This window comes from Falco punctatus (assembly GCF_963210335.1).
Source record: "Falco punctatus genome assembly, chromosome: 16".
Classification (NCBI taxonomy): Eukaryota; Metazoa; Chordata; class Aves; order Falconiformes; family Falconidae; genus Falco; species Falco punctatus.
The window spans coordinates 6,301,368-6,322,766 of record NC_137596.1 but is presented as its reverse complement, the minus strand read 5'-3'; the positions used below and the strand labels follow the sequence as shown (position 1 = coordinate 6,322,766).

The 21,399-nt window shown below is 50.8% G+C and overlaps 4 protein-coding genes across 8 annotated transcripts in view; 1 reads left to right on the top strand and 3 right to left on the bottom strand.

Annotated features, from left to right (window-relative positions):
- Positions 1-2,898, bottom strand: part of ALG9 (ALG9 alpha-1,2-mannosyltransferase) — a 77,998-nt gene extending 75,100 nt beyond the window's left edge. For all 5 annotated transcript variants that reach the window (XM_080366763.1, XM_080366764.1, XM_080366762.1 and 2 more), the window contains exons 1-5: positions 2,765-2,898; positions 2,212-2,350; positions 1,886-2,020; positions 1,047-1,117; positions 71-159 (exon numbers count right to left, since the gene is read on the bottom strand). In XM_080366763.1, coding sequence (XP_080222889.1) covers positions 71-159; positions 1,047-1,117; positions 1,886-2,020; positions 2,212-2,350; positions 2,765-2,859 — 529 coding nt within the window. In that variant the 5' untranslated portion in view covers positions 2,860-2,898. The remainder of the gene's footprint in view (positions 1-70; positions 160-1,046; positions 1,118-1,885; positions 2,021-2,211; positions 2,351-2,764) is intronic.
- Positions 2,899-3,073: 175 nt separating this feature from the next.
- FDXACB1 (ferredoxin-fold anticodon binding domain containing 1) lies at positions 3,074-12,893 on the bottom strand. The gene is made up of 5 exons (XM_080366765.1): positions 9,544-12,893; positions 8,263-8,419; positions 7,935-8,138; positions 7,128-7,286; positions 3,074-6,366 (listed from the first exon to the last, which is right to left on the bottom strand). Exons 1-5 carry the CDS (start codon positions 9,959-9,961, stop codon positions 5,184-5,186), a joined length of 2,121 nt encoding a protein of 706 aa, XP_080222891.1. The 5' UTR covers positions 9,962-12,893; the 3' UTR covers positions 3,074-5,183.
- A 123-nt stretch (positions 12,894-13,016) lies between these two features.
- On the bottom strand, positions 13,017-16,642 carry CRYAB (crystallin alpha B). The gene is made up of 3 exons (XM_080366768.1): positions 15,810-16,642; positions 14,513-14,635; positions 13,017-13,345 (listed from the first exon to the last, which is right to left on the bottom strand). The coding sequence occupies exons 1-3, from the start codon at positions 16,005-16,007 to the stop codon at positions 13,142-13,144; spliced, it is 525 nt and encodes a 174-aa protein (XP_080222894.1). The 5' UTR covers positions 16,008-16,642; the 3' UTR covers positions 13,017-13,141.
- Positions 16,643-16,714: 72 nt separating this feature from the next.
- On the top strand, positions 16,715-21,361 carry HSPB2 (heat shock protein family B (small) member 2). Its single transcript, XM_080366548.1, has 2 exons — positions 16,715-18,284; positions 19,163-21,361. The coding sequence occupies exons 1-2, from the start codon at positions 17,768-17,770 to the stop codon at positions 19,609-19,611; spliced, it is 966 nt and encodes a 321-aa protein (XP_080222674.1). The 5' UTR covers positions 16,715-17,767; the 3' UTR covers positions 19,612-21,361.
- Positions 21,362-21,399: the final 38 nt, after the last annotated feature.

Genomic DNA, 21,399 nt, shown 5'->3' with positions numbered 1-21,399 from the left:
CTCCTCTCTGGACCTGTCTTTGGTTTCTGTGAACAAAGTAATTGTGTGTGTTATCGCTAAGCAAATTTACCTGCAGATGAGCAAAACATCCCAGTGCTGAGAACTAAGAAGGCCAACATCAGCCGGCTCACATGTAGCCCAAACTTCTTGCACACAGCCCTAAGGAAGGAAGACAGAACTAGATACCACAAAAATATCCTCAGCGCATAGAACACCAGTACCCAATGTGTGCAGAACCACAAACGATCCACAGAGTATCCTGAGAGCTTTAAGGTGGGTCATTCTCATTACTCAGCCACTGAAGCAACTGCAAGAGCAGACTGTCTAGTCTGGGATTTCAGATCCTTCTAAGTTACACTAGTGCAAAACTACAAGAGACTTGACTTCTACCAGTGTCGGTTGCACTTGCGCAAATCTCAGGAAGTCAGGAAGCCTACACTCTGTAGCAACATCAGTCTAGCTGAGATTTTCACCCCTCACAAAACGCCATCATCCAAAAAGCCACAGCTTGCATTCTTAAAACCAGACTACTGCTAACAGAAAAGTCATGCAAGGTAACAGTCTGAAAGTCACAAATGAAGAGGCAGCAGGTAAAGATAAACATTCAGCTTAGCTGGGATGATTGTATGTTCAGCCTACTGCTTTTAGTGAATGTAAACATACATTAGACAGCAACAATCAATGCACTCCACTAAAATTCACTCTGACAAACACACACAGCACCAGTCTCTCCTCCAGAAGAGCTCAGTTTACAACACTCCCACTCTGCTTGCTGGTATCAGTGAGAAAACTAGCGTAGTCAACAAAATGCTGAAGTGAAGATGTGGGTGGCAGATCTGAGAATACAATTTTGTCCTAACAGTGGAATTCTGATCAATATTTCATTAAGTTATCATAAGAACACATATTTTTAAGGTTCACTGTGAAGTAGCCCAATTTACCAGACACGTCTACACATAAGATTCCAAGTGTTTCCTGTGGTGGTAACTGAGTGTATTACTCACATTGCTCAAAAACATTCACTGTAGACAGCTTCTAATACTCACTTGTAGAAGTAGAGCTCACAAATGCAGCTCAGGAACGCCAGGAAGCATCGGAGGAAATAGAAGATAAGAACCTAGGAGACATACTCAGAGTCTGAACAAGGTTTGCAACACAGCTTATGCACCTATTACTAACAAGCTGGTCCTGAGAACAAAAGTTCCAAGCAGGATGGAGCAAGTTCATCAGTGGTAAATGAGCCTATTCTTGTAGACCCAGATCCCACACCAAGGGATCTGAAGATCCCGGCAGCTCGCAGCCTAGCCCTCTAACACTGAAGTCCTTTACAACACAGAAAGCAAACGCAGCCCACTGACCTTACCTGAACTACCTGTCTTTGTTCTCTGTTGTGCAGATACAGGCCAAGCATGGCAATAGATACCCAAGCAGAATGTACTTCTATGCTGCTTCTTTCACATTTCTGTGAGTTCAGTTTGCAATATCTCTTGTAAAATACTGATTTATTTTTTATAGTTTACCAGGGGGGAAAAATCAAAACGGTCATTGATAGCTGGCACAGAAAACAATATGGGCTTCTAAAGCATCGGGGTGAAACTCACAGGGGTGACTAAGAGCCAGTGGCTGCCAGAGAACCGTCCCCAAACCGGCACACACTCAAAAGGACAAGGAACTACCAGCCCCTCTGGGACAGCATTTTCTTGCTACTTCCTAGTCACTTTTCCTTGGATCCCATTGAGTCAGCTCACAAACCCTTGCAAATCTTTACAGGGAGGCTTGTGTTTGTAAACACTAACTCTCTTACCTCTGGCAACAAAGAAAGCAGCTGTTTAACACAGACTCAAGGCATGTTTATTCATCACAACAGGAGGTCCCACTGATTTACCTTGTTAGTTTGCAGAACTCTAGCATGGAACAAGGCCGGTAAGGCATGAAGCCACAGGTAAGCATAGGAGCGGATGGCATAGGCTGGAGAGTATTCCCATGTCTGAAACCCCTTTCCATAAATGAGGTAGTGTGTCTACAATGGAGAATAAAAAAATTAACATGCATCACACAGAGCAGACAGTTTTGCACTCCCCATCTCCGAATCCTTGACTAAGAAATTTCCTCTGTGAAACAGAGAGGTTAGCACAAGGTTCTGGATAAACCTGCATGTGCACAGGCCAACTACACATTCCCAAGTGTCCCCAAGGAGAGAAAGCCACTCACCGGTTCCCAGTAGTTAAATGTCTCATCGCAATCAGAGATGTTGCTCAAGAGAGCTGCGCAGAACCTGGCTGAGATGAGACACTTGAAGGCTGTCGATCCTTCAGGGGCCCAGACTTGTCCTGCTTTGCTCCCAGAGGGTCTACTCGAAAGAAATGACACAACCATCCACCAGAGCAACTCAGCAGGCACCTCAGGACCAGCAATGTGACAACAGAGAAAGAACTGACAGGTATAATCACACCTCGTCCGTCCCCTCCTGAGGAAGTACCACCACCGCCCCTCACCTTACCTGAGCAAGGGCTCTGCCAGCCCGCAGGCCCCCACCCCCGACACACAGCGGGGGAGAGCCCCCCCAGCCCCACAGCAAACACACCCCCTGCCCCCACGGACCCCCCTTCCCAGCCCCACGGACACCCCTTCCCCAGCCCCACGGACCCCCCAGCCCCACGGCGCCGCCAGCCCGGCCCCCACGGCACCCCCGCGGCGCTGCGGGCCCCCCCACTCAGCCGCGTCTCGCCCGGGGAATGAGCCGGCGCCCGGCCCCGCCACCTACTCCGGCCGGGCCTCCTCCGCGGCCTCCCCCCGTGGCCGGGCCCCCTCACTGCCCCCGCCGGCCCGCGGCCGCTGCCGGGCCCCCTTGGAGGCCATGCCGGGTACGGGAAGCCGCGAGCCCGCTCCTGCCGCCCGCCAGCGGAAGCAGCGCGGTGCCGACGCCGCCGGCCGCCATGCCGGGTGTGGGCACGGCCCGCGCCGCCAGCCCGCCTGCGCGGCCGGAACACAGCGCCCCCGTCCGGGCGGCGGCGGCAGCGGCGACAGCAGGCCCGCCCCGCGGCTGCCTCGCCCCCCCGCCTTCCGCTCCTTCACACCCCGCCCCGCTGCAGCCCGGGGCTGCCCCCGCGCAGGGGAGCCGCTCCCGGGGGCACGCACAGCGGGGCGCTTTTCCCCGGGACCCCGAAGGGCCGGGGCAGGAGCGGGTGGGGGGCAGAACAGAGAAACGCCTTCCGCCGGAGCCCGAGGGCCAGCGGCTGCCTCCCCTGGGCAGGTGTGGAAGGAGCAGGGCATGGAAAGCACCCCCAAAGCCCCCAACCCCCCGCGCTCCGCCACCATCCCCCTGCCTCGAAGGTGTGAGCCCGGCCGCCCCCACAGCCAGGCAGTGACATCAAGGCACTGAGAGGAGTTTTGAGGCAGCTCCATGAAGTCCCGCCAATGCTGAACCGGAGCAGCTTCAAAACCTCCCAGGAACAGCAGTGAGCCAAGTCCCTGGTCCAGAGGCACAGAAAACATCACCAAAGGGCCAGGGATGCATTAAGTGACCGCAGCCCCGAAGATGGGGAGATCCCCATCCCAGGAGCACCGTTCTCTTGCCCCTTCCTCAGCCCGCTGCTGCTCCTCCTCTCACTCACTCTTGCCTGGCAGTTCCTTCTGCACACAATGGAGGCCTCTTCTTTCTTCTCCACCAGCAGCTGCTGCAAAGGCAGGATGCGGCCAGGACTGAGAAGCCCCCGCTCCTTTGCCTAGATGACAGAGGGACTGCAGGCCAGCCCCTGGAAGGACCTCCCCGCAGCACCAACCAACCCCCAGCCATCCCCCATCACCCTATACCCCACCCCCACCCCTGAAAAAAACTCACATATCCACTTTTCTCACCAAATTGTGGTGCGATTCACCAAGTGCAAAGGGCCCTCTTGCTGCTCCGGGCTCCCGGCAGGGCTGGACCCTCCGCAGCCCCTACAGTGATGGCTGACCGGGCCTCCCTGGGACGGTGCTCAGCCCCAGCCCTCCCCACAGCACTCGCAGACACCCCAAAGGTGATGGCCGACCCCTGCCCACCCACCCCAAAGCAATCGCAGAGACCCATGTGACCCATCCACACCAGACCCTCCGCACTCTCCAGCACCTGCTGATAGGAGACTTTTTATTTCATTCCCGAAGGCTCAGGGGGCTCCGCTGTTGGAACTCAGGAGTACTTTCCAGCTGAGGAATTACTTACTGGTAGATGAGTCTAATGGTGTTACTCTCTGGTAGCACTTCTAAGCACCTACGGCCGCTGTGTATTACCTCACACAGTCTGGGAGTCGCTGCAGGGCCAGCAGTGACAAGCCTTAGAGTCTTCAACGTTTGTGAAAGAGCTAGTGGTATCCACCATGTTCATGCCGTCTTTCCCCAGCGTAATCCTACAGATTCCAGTCACTCCATCTGTTCCTGGAGTTCTCCGGCGGCAGTTACATCTGCTGTAGCTATTAACACAGTACCAGTGGTACAACTATCTTTTAGGGTTGGTGAGTATCCTTTGGGATCCAGTAATAGAATGCCCGTTTGGGATTCCCACCTGTATGAGCTACTCAGAAAACAGCCTGCTGGTGCATGGGGCTGGGGGCCCGCTGGGCGCACCTCTGGCACTGGCCTCCCTTCTGAGGCGGGCTGCACGGGGCAACCCACACACGCCATCCTCCCGCAGGGACTGAGCATCTGTGCAGAGTTTTCAAGGCTCAGACTGCATGCAACCCTTTGGAAACAGGAATATCCTCCCTCTTTCAGTGTACTTGATGCAGCTGCCAGCAGTACAAGACGCTGGGTAAACACAAGCAAAAATAAGAAAATCGAATTGGCATCAGCAAGGAGATCAAGTCCAGCCAGCAGTACAAGACACTGGGTAAACACAAGCAAAAATAGGAAAATTGAATTGGCATCAGCAAGGAGATCAAGTCCAGCCTCGCAGGACCCTGGTCCAGAAAGGCTGCGCTTTTTAAAATGACATTTCATCGCACACATGCAGAACAGGAAGGTGTTTGGTCTTCATTAACAGGAATTTCCATGTGTAAAATGTGTGCAAGTACTCGAAGCCCACACTGCCTTTGTAAGGGGCACCGCACTAACACACAGTGTTAGGTCCAACAGGAGGCAGGACACACCTTCCAGATCGGCAACAAGCACAGACGCTGCTCAAGCACCCAATAACAACACGCAATGCTCTACCGAAGAGTTACACGCAAGCATTGGCTTATTTCCTTCCGAAAGAGCAGCTGCATCTCTGCCACCTCCTGACGGCTCAGGGCCTTGTCACAGGACTGATAGGTCAGCCTGTAGCAGAGGCTCTTCCGTCCTGTCTCTGACTGCTGGTAACTGTCAATTAACTGGATGGATATGACCGTTTCACCTGACACACGCCTAGCAATGGTGTGGAAAGCAATTTCATCAAATTCTTCCCCGTCAGGAACCCAAAAGCTGACATCATGCACATAGGAAGGTGGATAGAGAGAAAAACTCTTGAAAAGCCTTAACTCTCCTCTTGGAAATTGATGGAGGAACCGTGTGTCTGATGTCCAGAGCATTCGCCAGTCAGATATTCCACAGATCAGCATGGCTAGGAGGTCAAGATGCAATGAAGCAAAGACAAGAACCAAGTCACTGCTTTCTGGTTGAGCTGTCCTTATAACTCCCACACAGGAACCCTTCTCACAGGAGCCTGAAGCATCTATCTTCACACAGACCAAGTACTGAATTTTACTAAGCTGAAGTTCAAAAGCAGCAAAGTCATTTAGCTCAGTCGTTTCAAAGCTCGTTGCTTCCTGCAGACTGACATTCAGTTTAAGGCCAGAAACAGTCTGGTGAAGAGAATGTATGCTGGTTGTAATGTTATTCACCAACGTCTGGATATAGCTGTTTTCTGTACCCCTGTTAACTGCACACACAAAAACCATCTCATGAAAAACAGGCATGGAGGAAGGAGCGATAAGACACTTCCTGAAAATTGGGCCAGAAAGAACATGAAGTGTCCCCGGGAGAAAGGCTCCTCTTTGTATTACTGCCTGAGCATAAGGTAGGAGGGAAGGTCTAAGATAATACTGTGTTGAAATATGGCATCCCTCTTGTACATCCACGCAGCCATTCTTATCTGTGTCCCTGCAAAAATCAACATGGGAAAAAAAACCTGCATTTGCTAGTCCATCAGGCATTTCTTCAGTGCTTAGAGTCTCCTCTGGGCTCAGAACGATCCAAAAGACATTTGAGTGACAAACACTATTAAAGTGACCTTGGTGGAGCAGAGGAAGGCAGTTGTCAATGCTTTGTAGAGGAAAGGCTTGGCTGAGCTCTGCAGTGAGCTTCTCCTTTATTGTCCGTACTGGATGATTTGAATTTACTTCTAGGAAACCCCTGTGAAAAATAAAAATGCAAGTTAGGGACACCACTAAACAGATTTCCTTGAAACACCTTCCTGTGATCACAATGTGAGCACAGCAGTTTACCCAAAACAATCTCAGATATTAAGCTAGTTTCTAGTAATGACCTGAATAAGCCAAGTCCTTCATCAAAGGTATTGCAATGGCTGACACATTTTCAGGACAGTGTTGTTCGTCTCTTTGCAATTTTTGCCAAAAAAAAAAAAAAGGCTGCAATCAAGAATTGCATTTTTGCAGGTAAAAAGGAATGAGACTTCACAATCAGCATCACCATTTCCATTCAGTACAGGCATTACCAAACTGCAGAAATTAATTAAATTATGCCTGCCCTGGATAGTCTCCGAAGTCCGCAGCAGTTCGCCTAAGAGGTTTTACCTCTTTTTTATCCTATGTAGTCTTAGTATTGTGATATTAGCAAGACAAGAAGTCAGCTCCTGAGTTACTTCCACAGTACAGTAAAACAGATTAAAGTTTTCATCTTTATTTGTGTGTTCAAGTATACAGCAGCTTGGTCTCAACCATAAAGTTTCTGGTTCTGTAGACTTAATTTTTAAGTAGGCCATAACCACAAGCCAACATGAAGCAGACTCGGAGAAGAAATGAAACAGGAAATTCTGTAAAGGGGAAAGGAGGAAAAGTGAAGCAATTCCATTTTATCTCACACCTATGCTGGTCACTCCCACCAAAAGCAAGCGCATCTGTTATTGCCAAACAGAAATTAATTATAAAACTTACCTATTAATTTTATCTGTAAGCACTTGTGGTACTTGAAAAGAAACTTTTCGGCTTTCCAGTTCTATCTCGCAGCTCATAGGTTTGAAACGTAGAAGTGGTGTGCTTCGTGTGAAAATGTAGTTTAAAGCACCCTCTACACTGAAAGATTTATCTTGACTCCTGACAATACACAAAAGCAGAGCAAAGTCATCGATCATTTCCTCTATTTAAGATGTCACAAGTAAGCACTGCACAGGTAACTCTGTGTAACACTATCATACCTCTTGTTGAATCCCAGGTCTGTTACAAGGTGACAAAAATGCAACACCAGCATATTTTATCGGGCAGGTGGTCCAACACTGGAATAAGTTGCACAGAAAGGTTGTGCAGTCTCCATTCTTGGAGACTGAAAGCGGCTCTGAGTGACTTGCTCTAGCTATCTCTGCTTCGAGTACACTAGGGTAGGACTAGATGACCGCTGGAGGACCCTGCCAACATCAGCCATGCTATGATTCTGTGACTGTCTGCTAAGCAGCTACACATACTGCTGTCCTCCTGCTGTCTATAGGCCAAGATTGACATTTGTTCTGAAATGGACCGTTTTGACTTCAAAATCCTAAGATAATCTTTTTTTGAGGGCACTTTGGCAAGAGGCTTGCATTTTTATCTTGACTAGTCTGCTTAGATAGAGGCAAAAAAGAATTGTAGCTATTTTAAGGAAAAATAAAGGGAGTTCCTCCAACAAACAAGATACTAAAAGAACATACCGGCGCTAGGCATTGTAAGAACCCGAATGCCAACTTTTGGGTTTTAACACATGATGGTTACCTGTAGCCTGTACATTCATATCCAGGGATAGTCTCTGCTTTAAAAGGATGAACATTACTCAAGATAAATCCAGCTCCTGCTGCCACCGCCACGATTTGCCAGCTGTTGTGCCATTCTCTCCTTGGCCGATCAGCCGGTGTCCCACCCTGTCCGCTGCAAAGCGCCACGTGGATCTCTCCCGCCTCTGCCAGCACTTCCGCGGAGCTGGAAGGAAAGCCGGGAACAAGATGAATCCTGCTAGTACAGCCAGGAATGTTACAGTGCCGGGAAAGCTAGAAACCCATGTCCCAGCAATCAGTGAGGGCAGAACTACTTGGGGTTTACTCACCTGCGGAAGAAGTGGGCCAGCAGCTCTCTGTTCTTCACCACCCCCGCCTTCCTCCCACAGTGAGGGAAGTTGAAATAAATACAATCAAATTCTCTTTTTTCTGGTGAAAAATAGTCTGCCAGCTTGGTACAGTCCACAGAAAAGAGAACTTCAGCTCCTTCAGAAAGGAAAAACAAGTCATTGTGGATAATTTTAAGGAAAGGTGGTGTTACCGAAATCTCGGAATGAAAAACTTATCAACACCAATGTGATGTAGATAAGCAGACACTTCTTTATTGGCGGTCGGGTGCGTGACTGAGTCCTCTCACGATCAATGCACACCATGGTTCAAAATCATACTCCTTATATAGAACTTATTCATACATATTCATTAAGTATTCATGCCTAAACATAGTATTTCCCAAAAATCATTAACATACTCTCGTTTCGTATGTTAAGTAGCTTATCAGTCCTTCGCACTTGCGCTAATTCTTCCAAGAATTGTGGGCAGGGGTCTCCGGGACATGGGCAGTGGTCTTTGGGAGGAAGGCCGTAGGTCTTCCTCATGGTGTACTTTTCACCCTTTGCCTGGAATGTGGTGGTCTTATAAGTTTGCAGTGTTCTTATTGGTCTGAGCTAATTTATGTCCTTGTCGACCATCTGTTTCTTATTCTTGTTTCTTTTAGTCGCTCCCTCTAGATAACTTATAAACAGGCCCCTTGTTAAAGTTAAAGAAAGAGAAACAGACTCCTTCTTCCATCAGTTATTTCATTAATTATTTCTTTCAAACTATGGTTACATGACCTAATTACTATACCTACATTCTTTGAGTAAATGTAAGTTCTTAGCCTTGGTACAGGGCTGTACAGAGGATTTCATCGCAGCTTTTGTTGTGCAACTGTTTCATTAGAATGTATTTCTTATTCCTCTATATTTCTATTAAAATTATTTTAGCAAATCCGTAACAGTGGCAATTAAACTCTTCTGTTAAGCATGTGAGCGCAGCAGCTCCTGAGGGAGGAGGTGCGGGAGGTGGCCTAGGCCCCTCCACTCTCTTCCAGAACCTTCTGTCAGCACCATGTCGGCCCCTAAAGATTTCAGGGCATCTGATTTAGCCCCTTGGGCAACCGCAGCTCCTCATGGCACAACCGGTGTGCCCAGGGGCTCGGAGCAGGGCAGAGCTGTGCAGCGAACGGGCCCGGCCGCACCGCGCCCCCTCACAGCGCCGCTTCCCGCCGGCGGGAAGGGCCGAGCCTGGCGGCAGCGGCCCCCCGGCCCCCCCGGCCCCCCCGGCTCCCTCACCGCTCTCCCGCAGCCGCCGGGTGCAGCCCGCCGCGCCGCGCCGCCCGGCCGCCTCCTCTGCGCTCTCGTAGCAGGTGGCCACGACGCGGGTCCCCGCGGCCCCGCAGAGGGCGGCGGCGAAGGAGAAGTTGCCCTCCCCGAGCAGCAGGACGCGGCGCCGCGGCTCCATGGCCGCCGCCTCATGACGCGCCGGCGGAGCGCCCGGCCCCGGCAGGCCCAGGGCGGAGGCCGGGGGGCGGCCCTGGGGGGCGGCTGCTGCGCTGGGGCCTCCGTGGAGCCGCTGCCCCTCACCGGGGCCGCCCCGGAGCCCCAGCCCTTCACCGGGGCCGCCCCGGAGGCGCTGCCCCTCACGGCCCCCGCCGGGCCCGGGCCCTGAGGTGCCAGGGCTGCCGGCTGAGCCGTGTAAGGGAGCAGCCATGCTCTGCTGTCACCAGCTCTATTTCTGAGCCCTCAGCACGGGCCAAGGGCAGCATTTCGGGAGTCATTTGGGTAAAATGACAGTGGAAGGGCTTAAAATTGGGAAGGGCAAGCAGCCAGCTGCTGTTTATGAAGTCTGGTGCTGGTTCAGGCATTAGGCCCCCATGGCCTTGGGTAAATTGCCTTGTTTCAGGGGGTGGGTGAGTTATTCTGAGGCATTCAGCAACATCAAGCTGAGAAATGTGGTAACACAGTGCAGGAAAATGGATAACTTACCATACCACTACCCCAAAACCATATTAAAACCAAAAAAACATATTAAAAAGTCATTTTGGCATCAAGAAGGAACACAGTTCTTCTCTGATGGTCTCTGTCACACATCCAAGTACAGAAGGTCCCTCTCCAGTCACTGGAGGGTTGGAAGGGACAGCTTTCCCTGTCACGCTACCTGCTGTTGAGATCCAAGCAGACCCAGCCCGAGGGAGTTACTGACTTCTATCACCAGATCATGTCCAAGACCTGTTTGTACAACTCCCCCTCATGCTACTGGCTGTGCAGAACTGTGGATGGACTGGGACAGCACTTGCAGGTTTTCCCAGCGTGGCTGGAGGTGCACCACCAACAGAAATGATTACTCAGCAACAAGCCTTATGGGGAACTGGAATGCAGAGCAGTACGGAATCTAGAGAATTGTGTAGCCCAAGCTACTGCCATCCCAGGTACCTCCTTGTGATTTTCCTTATTGTGGAAATAGCAAATCTCAGTTGGGATGATTTGTCATGCGCACAGATCGTTATCCTTTCCATCCCCAGCTACCAATACATCAGGGGTAAGCCACCCATGAGTAGCTTCCCTTTTTGCAGCCCTGCTCCTCGTCTTCCCTACTGTTTTTTAAAAAAGCAGAAAGTCAACAGCCAGCACCCCTTTCTCTGATGAGTGCCCTACAACAGTGCTGCTACAGGAGTAAAGATACAAGGAGTGCTTTGTTGTTTAAACTCAGTCTTACGCCTTGTAACAACTGTGGCTCCAGTCAAACTCTCATTTGCTGCTCAGATGATGAACCAAAAGTCATCACCAGAGCTTTGTGATCTGAGGTTACACTTAGTGCGATTGCAGATACTTGGGTCATCCTGTAAGATACAGGATGTTAGACGATTTTTACTTACATTTAGCCATGCTAAATGGGAGTTTTTCTTTTCAGCGTATTCACTGCTTTGGAACAACATACTCCAGATTACAAGAAGGGAAAGCATTGGAGAATAAAAAGTACATGCACAGAACTGAAATGCAGTCTGTTGGAGCTGTAGTGTAGCTGAAGAGGAACTTCTGAATGCCATTTGCACTTAGAGATGACAGAATTGTTTTCTGTCATTTTCTCATTGTGGAGTTGTGCTCCTGTGGCACCACAGAACAGGTATTTCGAGTCATTCAGGGAGTGGTATTAGCATTTCAAGTATTCTTGTCTAGCTAACCTCATCATGTTTATCCTCAAAGAGCTTTTACTCAAAATTCCCATTTCTTGCTCCTGAATTTGAACCTAACAAACCCCTGCTCTATAGAAACTATTTCCCTCAGTTGCACTTCCCGGGTATGTTCTTACTATTTTGCACTTACTTTCTCTGGGGTTTTGTGTTTATTCTTTTAGGATTTGAATGATGACTTCATTGATTTCTGGGCCACCACCCTAAGCTGGGACCTCCTTCATTCAACCCAACTGCTCAGTCCTGCTACGGGCTACAGGCCTCCACATGGCAACATTTTCTTTACTTGTGTCCAGCACTCACAGAATGAACAAGAAGGGTGCAGGAGAAGCAACAGAGGTGGAGAGAATCTTCAGACTGCCTTCAGAAGAACAGAAGGCATGTCTACTAGCAGTGCCACAAGGATATCCTTCAAGCAAAAACCCTGTCACATATAAAAGCCAAATGTAGCATTATGAAAAAAGAAGTTCTTCCTGCTTTCTAAGCTGTATTGTTTGTAACCCATTTGTGTTTCTGGTGTTTGTTTTGAGTGCAGAGGTGACTGCAAGTCACCAGTTACCCTGCACCTTGTTAGTCAAAGCCCAGCTAACACCTTAACTGAAGAGCTTATTAGAACCATCTAATAGGAAACACTAGACCTTGGCAATTAGGTAGGATGTGGGGTATTTGACAATGACCTCACATCACTGACTGCTCATTTTTTTTTTCTCACTTAAAGCCATGGAAGAAGTATGTCCTCTCAGTTCTTTTGAGATTTAAACTGATCTCTTCTAATATCACTTTTGTCTTAGCAGGTATAAGGAACATAGAAAACAGGTCATATCTGTGAGACAGGTCTATGGCAGTCTGTCCCTTTTGGAAATTTCAGAAATTCAATTCCAGTCATACAGACTTTTCTTTATGCTCATATCCCTTTGAACAAGAGAGGTGCTAAGCAGATGATGACACCTGAGAAGGACTTAGTAGTGTTTTGTACCACTCAACAATGTTAGCGTAAGTCAGATTAATGCTGTAGACATCAGATCCTGTTCATTGTTTGAAGGGCACTGACAGCATAGTTTCAAAGTGATGTGATTTGTACCATGACGGCAGGACGTTTTCCTCCTCCCTGGATATATCTGTGTTTACTGCAGCTATGCGGTTTCCATGTGCAACCGCTCTGAACCAGTTGCAGCACTTGGATGCTCCTCCATTACATGAGTCATGCTAGAGATTTAAGATACAGTTGTCCTCCATGCAGTTGTTATCTAATACCCACACTTCGAATGGGTTTCGATTGTCATGAAGTTGTTTGACCAGTCTAATCTCCACTGGAGAAACTTTTCTGTTGCTTGTGAAACACTCTGAAATCCTCTGGCAACATTGGAGGAAAAGGTTCATGCAATTAGATGTTTGCAAAACATCAGAGTACACGAAAGTGTTTCTGAACACCATGACAAGTTCTCCTGGACACACCTGCCACTCAAGCTATAAGCAAGAATGGTGCTAGGTATGTTCCCCTGCACAACAACCTTACAAGCTTTCTTGACCCAACACCTTCCTTGTTCTCAGTGCTCAAAACAAAAAAATACAAACTGCTTATTCATTTTTTATTTGTTAGTAAACTTACTCAGCATAAATAATAAGAGTAGCCATTCAGTATAGCTGGCATCTGATGAAAAGTGCTCTTGAATAGCCCCCGGGGTGACTTTAAATAGCAGCTACTTCCTTTGGGTTCCTGCAATGGCAGGTTTCTCTTCACGGGTGATAGGGATAGAGCGCTCAGGGACATCACTTTGTTTCCTTGGTGCGCTCACAGTCAGGACACCATCCAGAGAGAGTGATGAGGTGATGGTCAGAGGGTCCACGTCATCTGGAATCCTGTATTTCCTGTTGAACTCCCTGGCGATAAAGCCATGCTCATCCTTCAAAAGGAGAAGAGAAGGAACAGCCCTGATTAGAAATGTTCACTCATCTCCACCTAAACCATGGGTCCTTTGCATAACATCTGAGTTTGGGAAGCTCCAGCTCTCAAAGGAAAACCTTTCAGAAAGTTAAAAGAGGTTTTATTATGAGATGCCCTTTTTACAGAGTCAAGACTGGCTGAAGCGAGACGCTGCCCTGCCTGCAGGTACACAACTCACAGGAGGAGGCTTTTATGTTCCAGCCCTCGTGTGTGCCAGCCACTGGCTTCACCACACAGCGGCATGCTGTCATGCCTACCAATGCAGCAGCCACATCTCTATGCTGTGCCAACCACACCTGTTTCTGAGGGTCTCCAGAGCTCTGGTAATACACAGCTTTTTTTTCCTGATCTCTGCTATAGTGCTTTGTTATTTTCCTAGCCAAAAAAAAATAATGCAGAAGCTATGTCAGAATTACAAGCTTCCACCAGCTACAAGTAATGCTGTCTTTCCTGACTGGCAGATCTGTGCTCCCAGAAGCTCTTAGAGCTGACAATTCCAGTGACATAGCTACTTTACCATGAGTATTTGTTTCCGTCTGGCAAGGAGGTGGGGATGGGGGGTGGGAAGGAGTTGGGGACTGGCAAACCCTGCTACATACAGCTTTGGACACAGCTTTCGACTTGGGTCTACCCAGTTGCCCGGGTGTTCAGGAGCCAGCAAGCAAGTGGTATGGCTGGCAGCAGAAGACAACCTTGAAGGATTACAAACTGGGCCTTTTCCAAGAAGAGATAGACACATGGTAGCAGAACAGGGCAATGCAACGATTTGTTATGTGGTTTAATTATTACAGTTTGTTGTTATCTTATTGAATGCCTCCCTGCATTCCTGGCCTCTTCCTAGAAAGAGGGAGGCCCAGAAAGGCCCATTTCAAATATGATTTTCCAATTCAGTTCACGGTTCATGCAACAACAGCAATAAATCTCCACCCTGTTGCTGCCCAGTCTGGGATCAGCTGCTGGGGGGAGTGTGTTGCACAGAGCATCTTCCATTAGGATTGGTTGATAAAAAACATGAGAAGTATTTTAGATGAGCACAGGAGAGGATTGTTTTGCAGTCTCCTTGTTCAACCATGGATGAGGAAGCTCACACTGACTCTATCAGTTGCACAGTTTAAAGTAGAAGTACCTGGCGCTCCTCATGCTTCCCGTGAATTTCTATCATGTCCCCAAGCACCTTCACTTTTAGCTCCTCAGGGGAGAAATGCTTCACATCAAGATTTACAGAAAATTTGTCCTTCTCCAGTCGCATCTGCAAAACAAGGAGGTGACCAAAACAACACGTCAGTGGTGAGGCAGCACTGCCTCACTGCTCACCTCTGTTACCTGACCAGCAGGATTTCTGCTGAAACCGAGTCACCTGCTGCTCATCTCACCTCCTTCCCTTCCATTTTGCACTTTATTACCTCTAACAAGCACTGCTTTTTGCTGCTTCCCGAGATTGAATTTTGATTTTTCTGCCTGTCTTATGAGACGTTTGTGGGACTTGGCTACATGAGCCCGCTCTCTCTGCCTTCCTGCTGCATTCATGGCCAGTGAGCACACGAGCCTCCTGGAGCTGTGCTCTGGGATGTGGGTGGAGGCAGCCCTCTGGGCCAGCTCTATGCTTACTGGATTCTGCAGTTTGACCTGGGAGTCTAGGTGCTTCCTCCTCCTCCTCCTAGATTATTTGTGAAGATCTCTCCACTGAGACTGCCAGACATCGTTATCTGTGGTGCTTATTATGGCTACTTCAGTGGACAGCCAGAACCAGGTCACTAAATCAAGGGAAACATTATGCAAAGATTAAAACAAAAATACTTTCACTCTCTTAGCTTAGAATAGTTCTACAAGTTACTTGTTAATAAGACAGTTGACTCGCAGAGCAGGCAGGGTTGTTTGAACTTTGTACCTCTTGGCTCAGCCCCTGAAGCAAGCAGACGGCTGATTCATGACCTTTGGGTCCTGTATCTTACTTTAAATGCTGCTCTTCTCATCAGTGATTATTTAAAATAGGCCCCTTTTTCCGCAGCAGCCATGAGCTCCCACGCTGCCTGACTTGAGGATCCCACTACCCCTGCCCACCGCCCCTGGGCTATTTGCTTCTCAGGAGGGAGGCGGATGAAGGTTTTGCGCAGCAGGAAGGGAAATGGGGCTCCCTGCTTCCCTCCCTCAGCTCTTACAGTCATTTGCCGCACACGCTGGGCTCAGTTTGCCTCCATTCTGAACAGCATGGCAATACTTGCTCTGGGTCACAAATAATTAGCCGAGCATGCAGAGGTTCTTGCCTAACGCGGAGGCACAAGTGCAGCACCCTTTTCCCCAGCCTTTTCCTAATAACCACCTACAAGCAGCTTCCAAGCTCTCAGCTTGCATGGGTCTCCAGCTCCAGACCCGTCAGGGCGTGCGTACAGCAATAACAAAGAGCATTAAGAAGGGAAGATTACCTCAGAGAGTCCTGTCTCTAGCCAACTGGGCATCCGAAGAATGGGGGATCTCATCAGGAAGGGGCTGAGGCTGGGGGAAGCAGGGAGCAGCTCTGACTCCTGCAGGTGCTCTCCAAAAATCTGGTCAAAGATACGACTCGGTGCCAACCAAGACAAGAAGGGTCTGCGGATCAGGGGGTTATGAATGGTGATATCCATTGGAGTGCGCTGGAGGAGCCTGGCAAACAACTGTGCTGCAGTGCTGTGCCGGGACCGTGGGACAGCTTTATACCCGTGCAGCTGGCCTGGCCTTCCCCCCCCCCGAGGCCTCTTGAACAGTGGTGTCAGGGATTTTATTGTCCCACTCCTGGGCTGGTCCCTTCAGCGGTGCCCAGTAGCTGTCTGAGGGATTTGAACACACTGCTGAGGAGGAGGGGGAAGGGGAGAAGAAGAAAAGGAGCCTAATGGGGCAGCAAGAAGCCAAACTGCCCGGCTGCCCGCCCCGCTCCCCACGTGCTGTTTATCCGCAGAGTCGCAGGCAGGCTTGGCTGATGTTCCCAGCTGCTTCGGATGCCAGCAGGATCAATGCAGCTCCTATCTTTGGCTCGCAGGGAGAACGACAAGGGGCCGTTGTTCCCACCACCGGCACTGAGATTGCAGCTCCCCACATCACCCATCAGCCAAGGAAGAGCTCTGCCTCTCCTCAAGGCAGAGGAAGCCACAGATCTGCTCTAGTCGAAGGGCAGGAGAGATCCCAGGGGGTCTTTGCTGAGACGCTGCTGGCGGTGCAGCTCTCTGCAACCCAGCAAGCCCCGCTGCCGGAGACGGGTGCGTGCGCGAATGAAGGCTGGCTGGCTGCACTGCTGCAGCCCGATGCCTCTCAGTCTTTTGCTCTTCAACACTTTGCACTTCAACTCTTTCACTACAGAAACCACTTTGCTGGAGAGAACCGAAGAGCCCAACACTCTGCGGCCTCAGGGTACTCCAGAGGGCTGTGAGCAGGGATAAACCAGGCGTGCCAACATGCACGGCAGTGTGCCTTCACAGGGATGCAAGCTACCTCTGTCTGCCCATGCCCCTGCACCAAGCTGGGTTCCTGTATGTTCCTAATGTGTCTTAATTCATACATTTATTTTAATTCCTGCCTTGCTCGTGAACCTAAATCATAGGAACGGTTTCAGCCTAGCAACTGTCCTTAAAGGGCAGGAGGTAAGTCTCCTCCTCTGAGAGCTCACAACTTAAATACAGTTGCTGCCTCAGAGGCACATCATTCTTACTGCTGGCTCTGCCAGTCCTTTGCAAAAGGGTCTGACCCTCTTCCTCTCAGCTTGCCAGCCAGAGCAGGGAGCAGAATTTGCTCTGTGGAGCAGCTTAGGGCAAAATTCCAGTTCTCCATTACATCAACAGTAGTGCACCTGCTCTCTCACACTGCAGGGACATGGACTCAAGGAAATCTCTGGTTTCAGGGTACGAGTAGCTTAAGTGGGCACTACTCCCCCCTGCCCGCCTGCTCCACCCCAGTCAGATAAAACTGGATCTCTGCCAGCTTCAGATCCCTTGTTAACCCATTATCTCTGGCACAAGCATTTCTCCAGGTCTCATTACATTGTGCCAAAGCCCTGGCCAGGGAATAGCCTGAACAGCCAGCTTGCAGCAGCATGGTTCGGGATGTGGAGGTGTCAGCGATGGGATCTGGATCCTGCCTAGCCCTGCTGAACTGCCTGCAGCACTTTACCACTCGCAGGAACAAAAGGTTTGGGCCATCTGCTCAGCTTCTGGGAACATCGAGCTCCTTGGCGTAGGGCACCGGAGGGGCTGTTTTGGCCCTAAGCTCACAGCGGAGCAATGGGTGTGATAGTGACCTCACGGGACTTTGCACGATATGATTAAGCACCAGCCAGTATTAGCTACTGCCCCGTCCCCACGAGGTACCTCAGGGCAGCAAGACCAGTGTCAGGGACACCTTGAACTTGCTTACGATGCGCCTTCTTGCAGGGCCTGGCCTTCAAGAGCACCACAGATGGCAGAGCCTGGGGTCTGTCCTGCTTTCTCCCACTCCAGCCTCCCTCAGCTCCCTCTGTGCCTTCCTACTGTACTTGGCTGCCCATTTGCCTCCTGCATCCCCTGCTCGAGGAGGGGCTCCAGGAGGCTGGGAGAAGATGCAGGATTTTCTGGAGGCGTCCCTGACTGCAGGCAGTGCCTGCACTCCCTGCTGGAATGCAGCGAGAAGCTTCCCTCGTCACCCTGGCAAGGCATCCTGGGGCCTATGCCTGTGGCTATTTTGGTCCATCTTTTTATCACACACTCCTCCCTGTGAAATTCGCCCAATTAAAACCTCACAGTCTGCAGCCTTCACTCTCAGAGGCAGGGAGTGCTTGGAAGGTCCCCGTCCCAGACACACAATGGCTGCACGGACTGTCCCCCACGCCTACCCCATGAGTTCCGAGTACGAGTTTGCCAACCCTAGCAAGATCTACGACCAGAACTTTGGAGAAGGTAAGAAAGGAGGCGGGATCCCCCTGTGCCTTTCAATCTCCTCTGGTGCAGGAGGGCTGGTGGAGTCCCCGGCAAGGCTGAGCTCCAGAGCAGGCTAGGGAAGCTGGAGCCAAGGAATTTTGAGCTTAAGGAGCCGCGTCAAATCAGGGGGTGATAGCCAGGGAATAGCCAGAGTTTCTCTTCAGGTCCACTTCCTCCATCCATGCCTACTGCTGTCTCTCCTGTCCCTTCCTCATGCCCTCAGTGGTCTGTCATTCATGCATATGCTGTGCAAACATGGAGCAAAATGCTCGGGGGGGGGGGGGAAGTTTTTGTAGCCGGGGGCTGTGGAGAAAAGCTGAGCTGGGGTGTTCAGCACAAAGCCGGGCAGTGGCTGGCAGAGGGGAAGGAATGTGGGCAGCAGCAGAACCATTCAGCGCTAGCACAACAGCATGAAAAGGCAAAAAGCTCCAAGGAAAGCCCTCTGGACAATGGCACACAAAAGGCCTTTAGTTCTTCAGGGCAGTTTCTTCACCATCAGCATTTTCCGTGCCCATCCCTGGCTGTGGGCTTTGCACTGCAGAGCGCCCAGTGCACATACCAGTCCCTCCCTGTCCACCCAGCAGACATGTGAAAGCTGGATGCCAGCCCTTGGCTTGCTGGCAGCTGCCAGCTGTGTGGTGGGAAGGCAGCTGCTGGCAAACATCTGGATCTCTGTGTGTCTTAGAGACACAAAGGTAGGAACCACGAGAGACTCCATCCATAGTGTGCTGATGTAGTGGCAAAACCAAGGTGTCTGCCAGGTCCCAGCCTCCTCCTGTCACCCCCTCCCCGCTGCCACCCCTCCTCCAACTCCTTCCCCTGCAAACCCCGTGCTCCTCACTGTGTCTCATTTTCAGGTGTGTCCCCATGTGAGATTTTAGCCCCTGCCCTGTACCACGGCTACTACATCAGGCCTCGGATCAATAAGCAGCTGGATCGAGGCACCTCTGAGATCAGCCTCAATGAGCACAAATTTCAGGTGTTCCTGGATGTCTGCCACTTCCTGCCGGATGAGCTCACTGTCCGCACTGTAGACAACCTGCTGGAGGTGATGGGGCAGCACCCCCAGAAGGCTGACCGCCACGGCTTCATCTCCCGAGAGTTCACCAGGACCTACATCCTCCCTCTGGACGTCGACCCCTTGCTGGTGAGAGCCACCTTGTCCCACGACGGCATCTTAAGCATCGTGGCTCCCCGGACGGGGAAGGAGGTGAAGGCCAGAGTCAATGAGGTGAAGATAAGCCAAGAGGAGCAGCCAGTGGGGAAAGAACAGTCTGAGGAAGGAAAAGGGAAGGAAGAGTCCTAAGGGCCCCAGATCTGGGCTTGTACAGGGAAGGGGGGTGGGTGGAGGGCAGGGATAGGGAATCCACGGTGCCAGACCCCTATTTCTCACCATCAGTATTTGATGCGAGGCAGCCGTATGTATGCCAGGCTTCTGCTTCTTAAGGCTGATGGCTGGAAAAAGGGACTTGGAACTGGAGAAAGAGGGGAACTGAAGTGTTAGTGCAAGGGACTGTTAATGCAAAGTTTTCTCCTAGGTCAAGTGCTGACTGAGCACCTTGGAGGGTGCTCTGCTCTCACCCCAAACGGCGAGGGTCACTCTTACCCTAAACTGTGAGGCTGTGCCGCAGTGGACTGTTAAACAGCTGCTGTGCTCTAGCCCAGAAGGGTACTGGGAAGAGGGAAGAGGTGATCCCAGTGCCTGGCTTCTGAGCTGGTGGCTGACCTTTGTGGAGGCAGAAGGTGCTTGTTGGTCTGTAAAAGTGCCTGCGGCTCTCAGGAGGAAAGAGGAATAAATCTGCCTCTGATCTTCTCTTGTTTGCCTTGGATTCATGTTGCTTCTGGCCAAGCTACTCAGCAGCAGGAAGGACGGACAGTGCCTCAGCTGCTCCGGATGTGGGGAGCAGAGCAGCAGAGAGTCCACACTGAGCTTATCTGTGGAAATGGCATCCGTGGGGACTTGGAGGGACTCTGGCCATGGGGCAGCCAGGGGGACCTCTGTGACTGGCCCTGCTGGCTCAGGTGCAGCTGGATTTGCTCGCTGTTGTAGGGAGCCCACGAGTGGGCTGTAGCCTCAAGGAGAAAAGATGTAGAGTGATGGACTCTTGGAGACTCCCTCTGCGCATTTCCAGACCTGCAGCTGGAGTTACCCCCAGTAAACAAATGCCAAGCCACAGTCCCTGCTTGCTTCAGCCCTCTAGTTTATGGGACATAAGGCTTGTTCACACACAGAGCTTCTCGGCCATTGCGAGGGGAGTGAACCCCAAAATGCTGAAGGGGAAGGCTCTGCTCAGGTCCCAAGTGCCTTGCTGGCATCCCAGCACTCTCTGTAGACACAGACGGGATGAGTTTGTCCCCTTTTGCAGACACTGTGATGCTACCAGCTACATGAGAAATGTCTCCATAGTCTTGTGATGTTGGGCCAGGGATCGTGTGTGCTGCTGTCGGTGGCAGCTGCTGCCTCCGATGGCCCCGAGGGCTCAGCAGGTGCCAGTTGCAATCCTTGTCTTGTCAGAGCCAGTTAAAGCAGCCAAAATGCTGTGTCACTGGCCAAATATGGGGGTCCCTGGCATGCTTCAGCGCAGCCCTCCCACAAAGGGGAGAGGAGCTTCCAAGGTCCCTGTGGACAGAGCTGGGATGTGACCTGCAGGCTTCTGTACCCTGCCTCCATGAACACATAGGGCCAGAAATGCCCTCTCGGGAGTCTGTCCCATGCCGCATACCTCCTTGGTTGCTGAAACACTCGTATAAGGCTGCTTTTTCATCCTTGCCAGGCAAAATGGGATCCAGCCTAGACTGAACCACTGTGCAGCTATTTTCTGCTTCTCAGGGCCCCTGCCAGCAATGAGGATCAAATTAAGAGCCATCCTGCCTGCCAGCCTCCTGAGAGCAAGCAGGAGGCTGCCTAAGCCTCCATCCCCTCCTGGTGCAGATCAGATACCCACACTCACAGTTCTACTGCTGAGGGATGCTCTTACTCATGAAGTAGGACCAGATAAGCTGCTGCCAGTAAGTGTTGCAGACACTGTCAAAATAAAAATCACCTTTACAACAGACTTTGTCTAAGTCATTAATAACGATTTCAGAAATAATC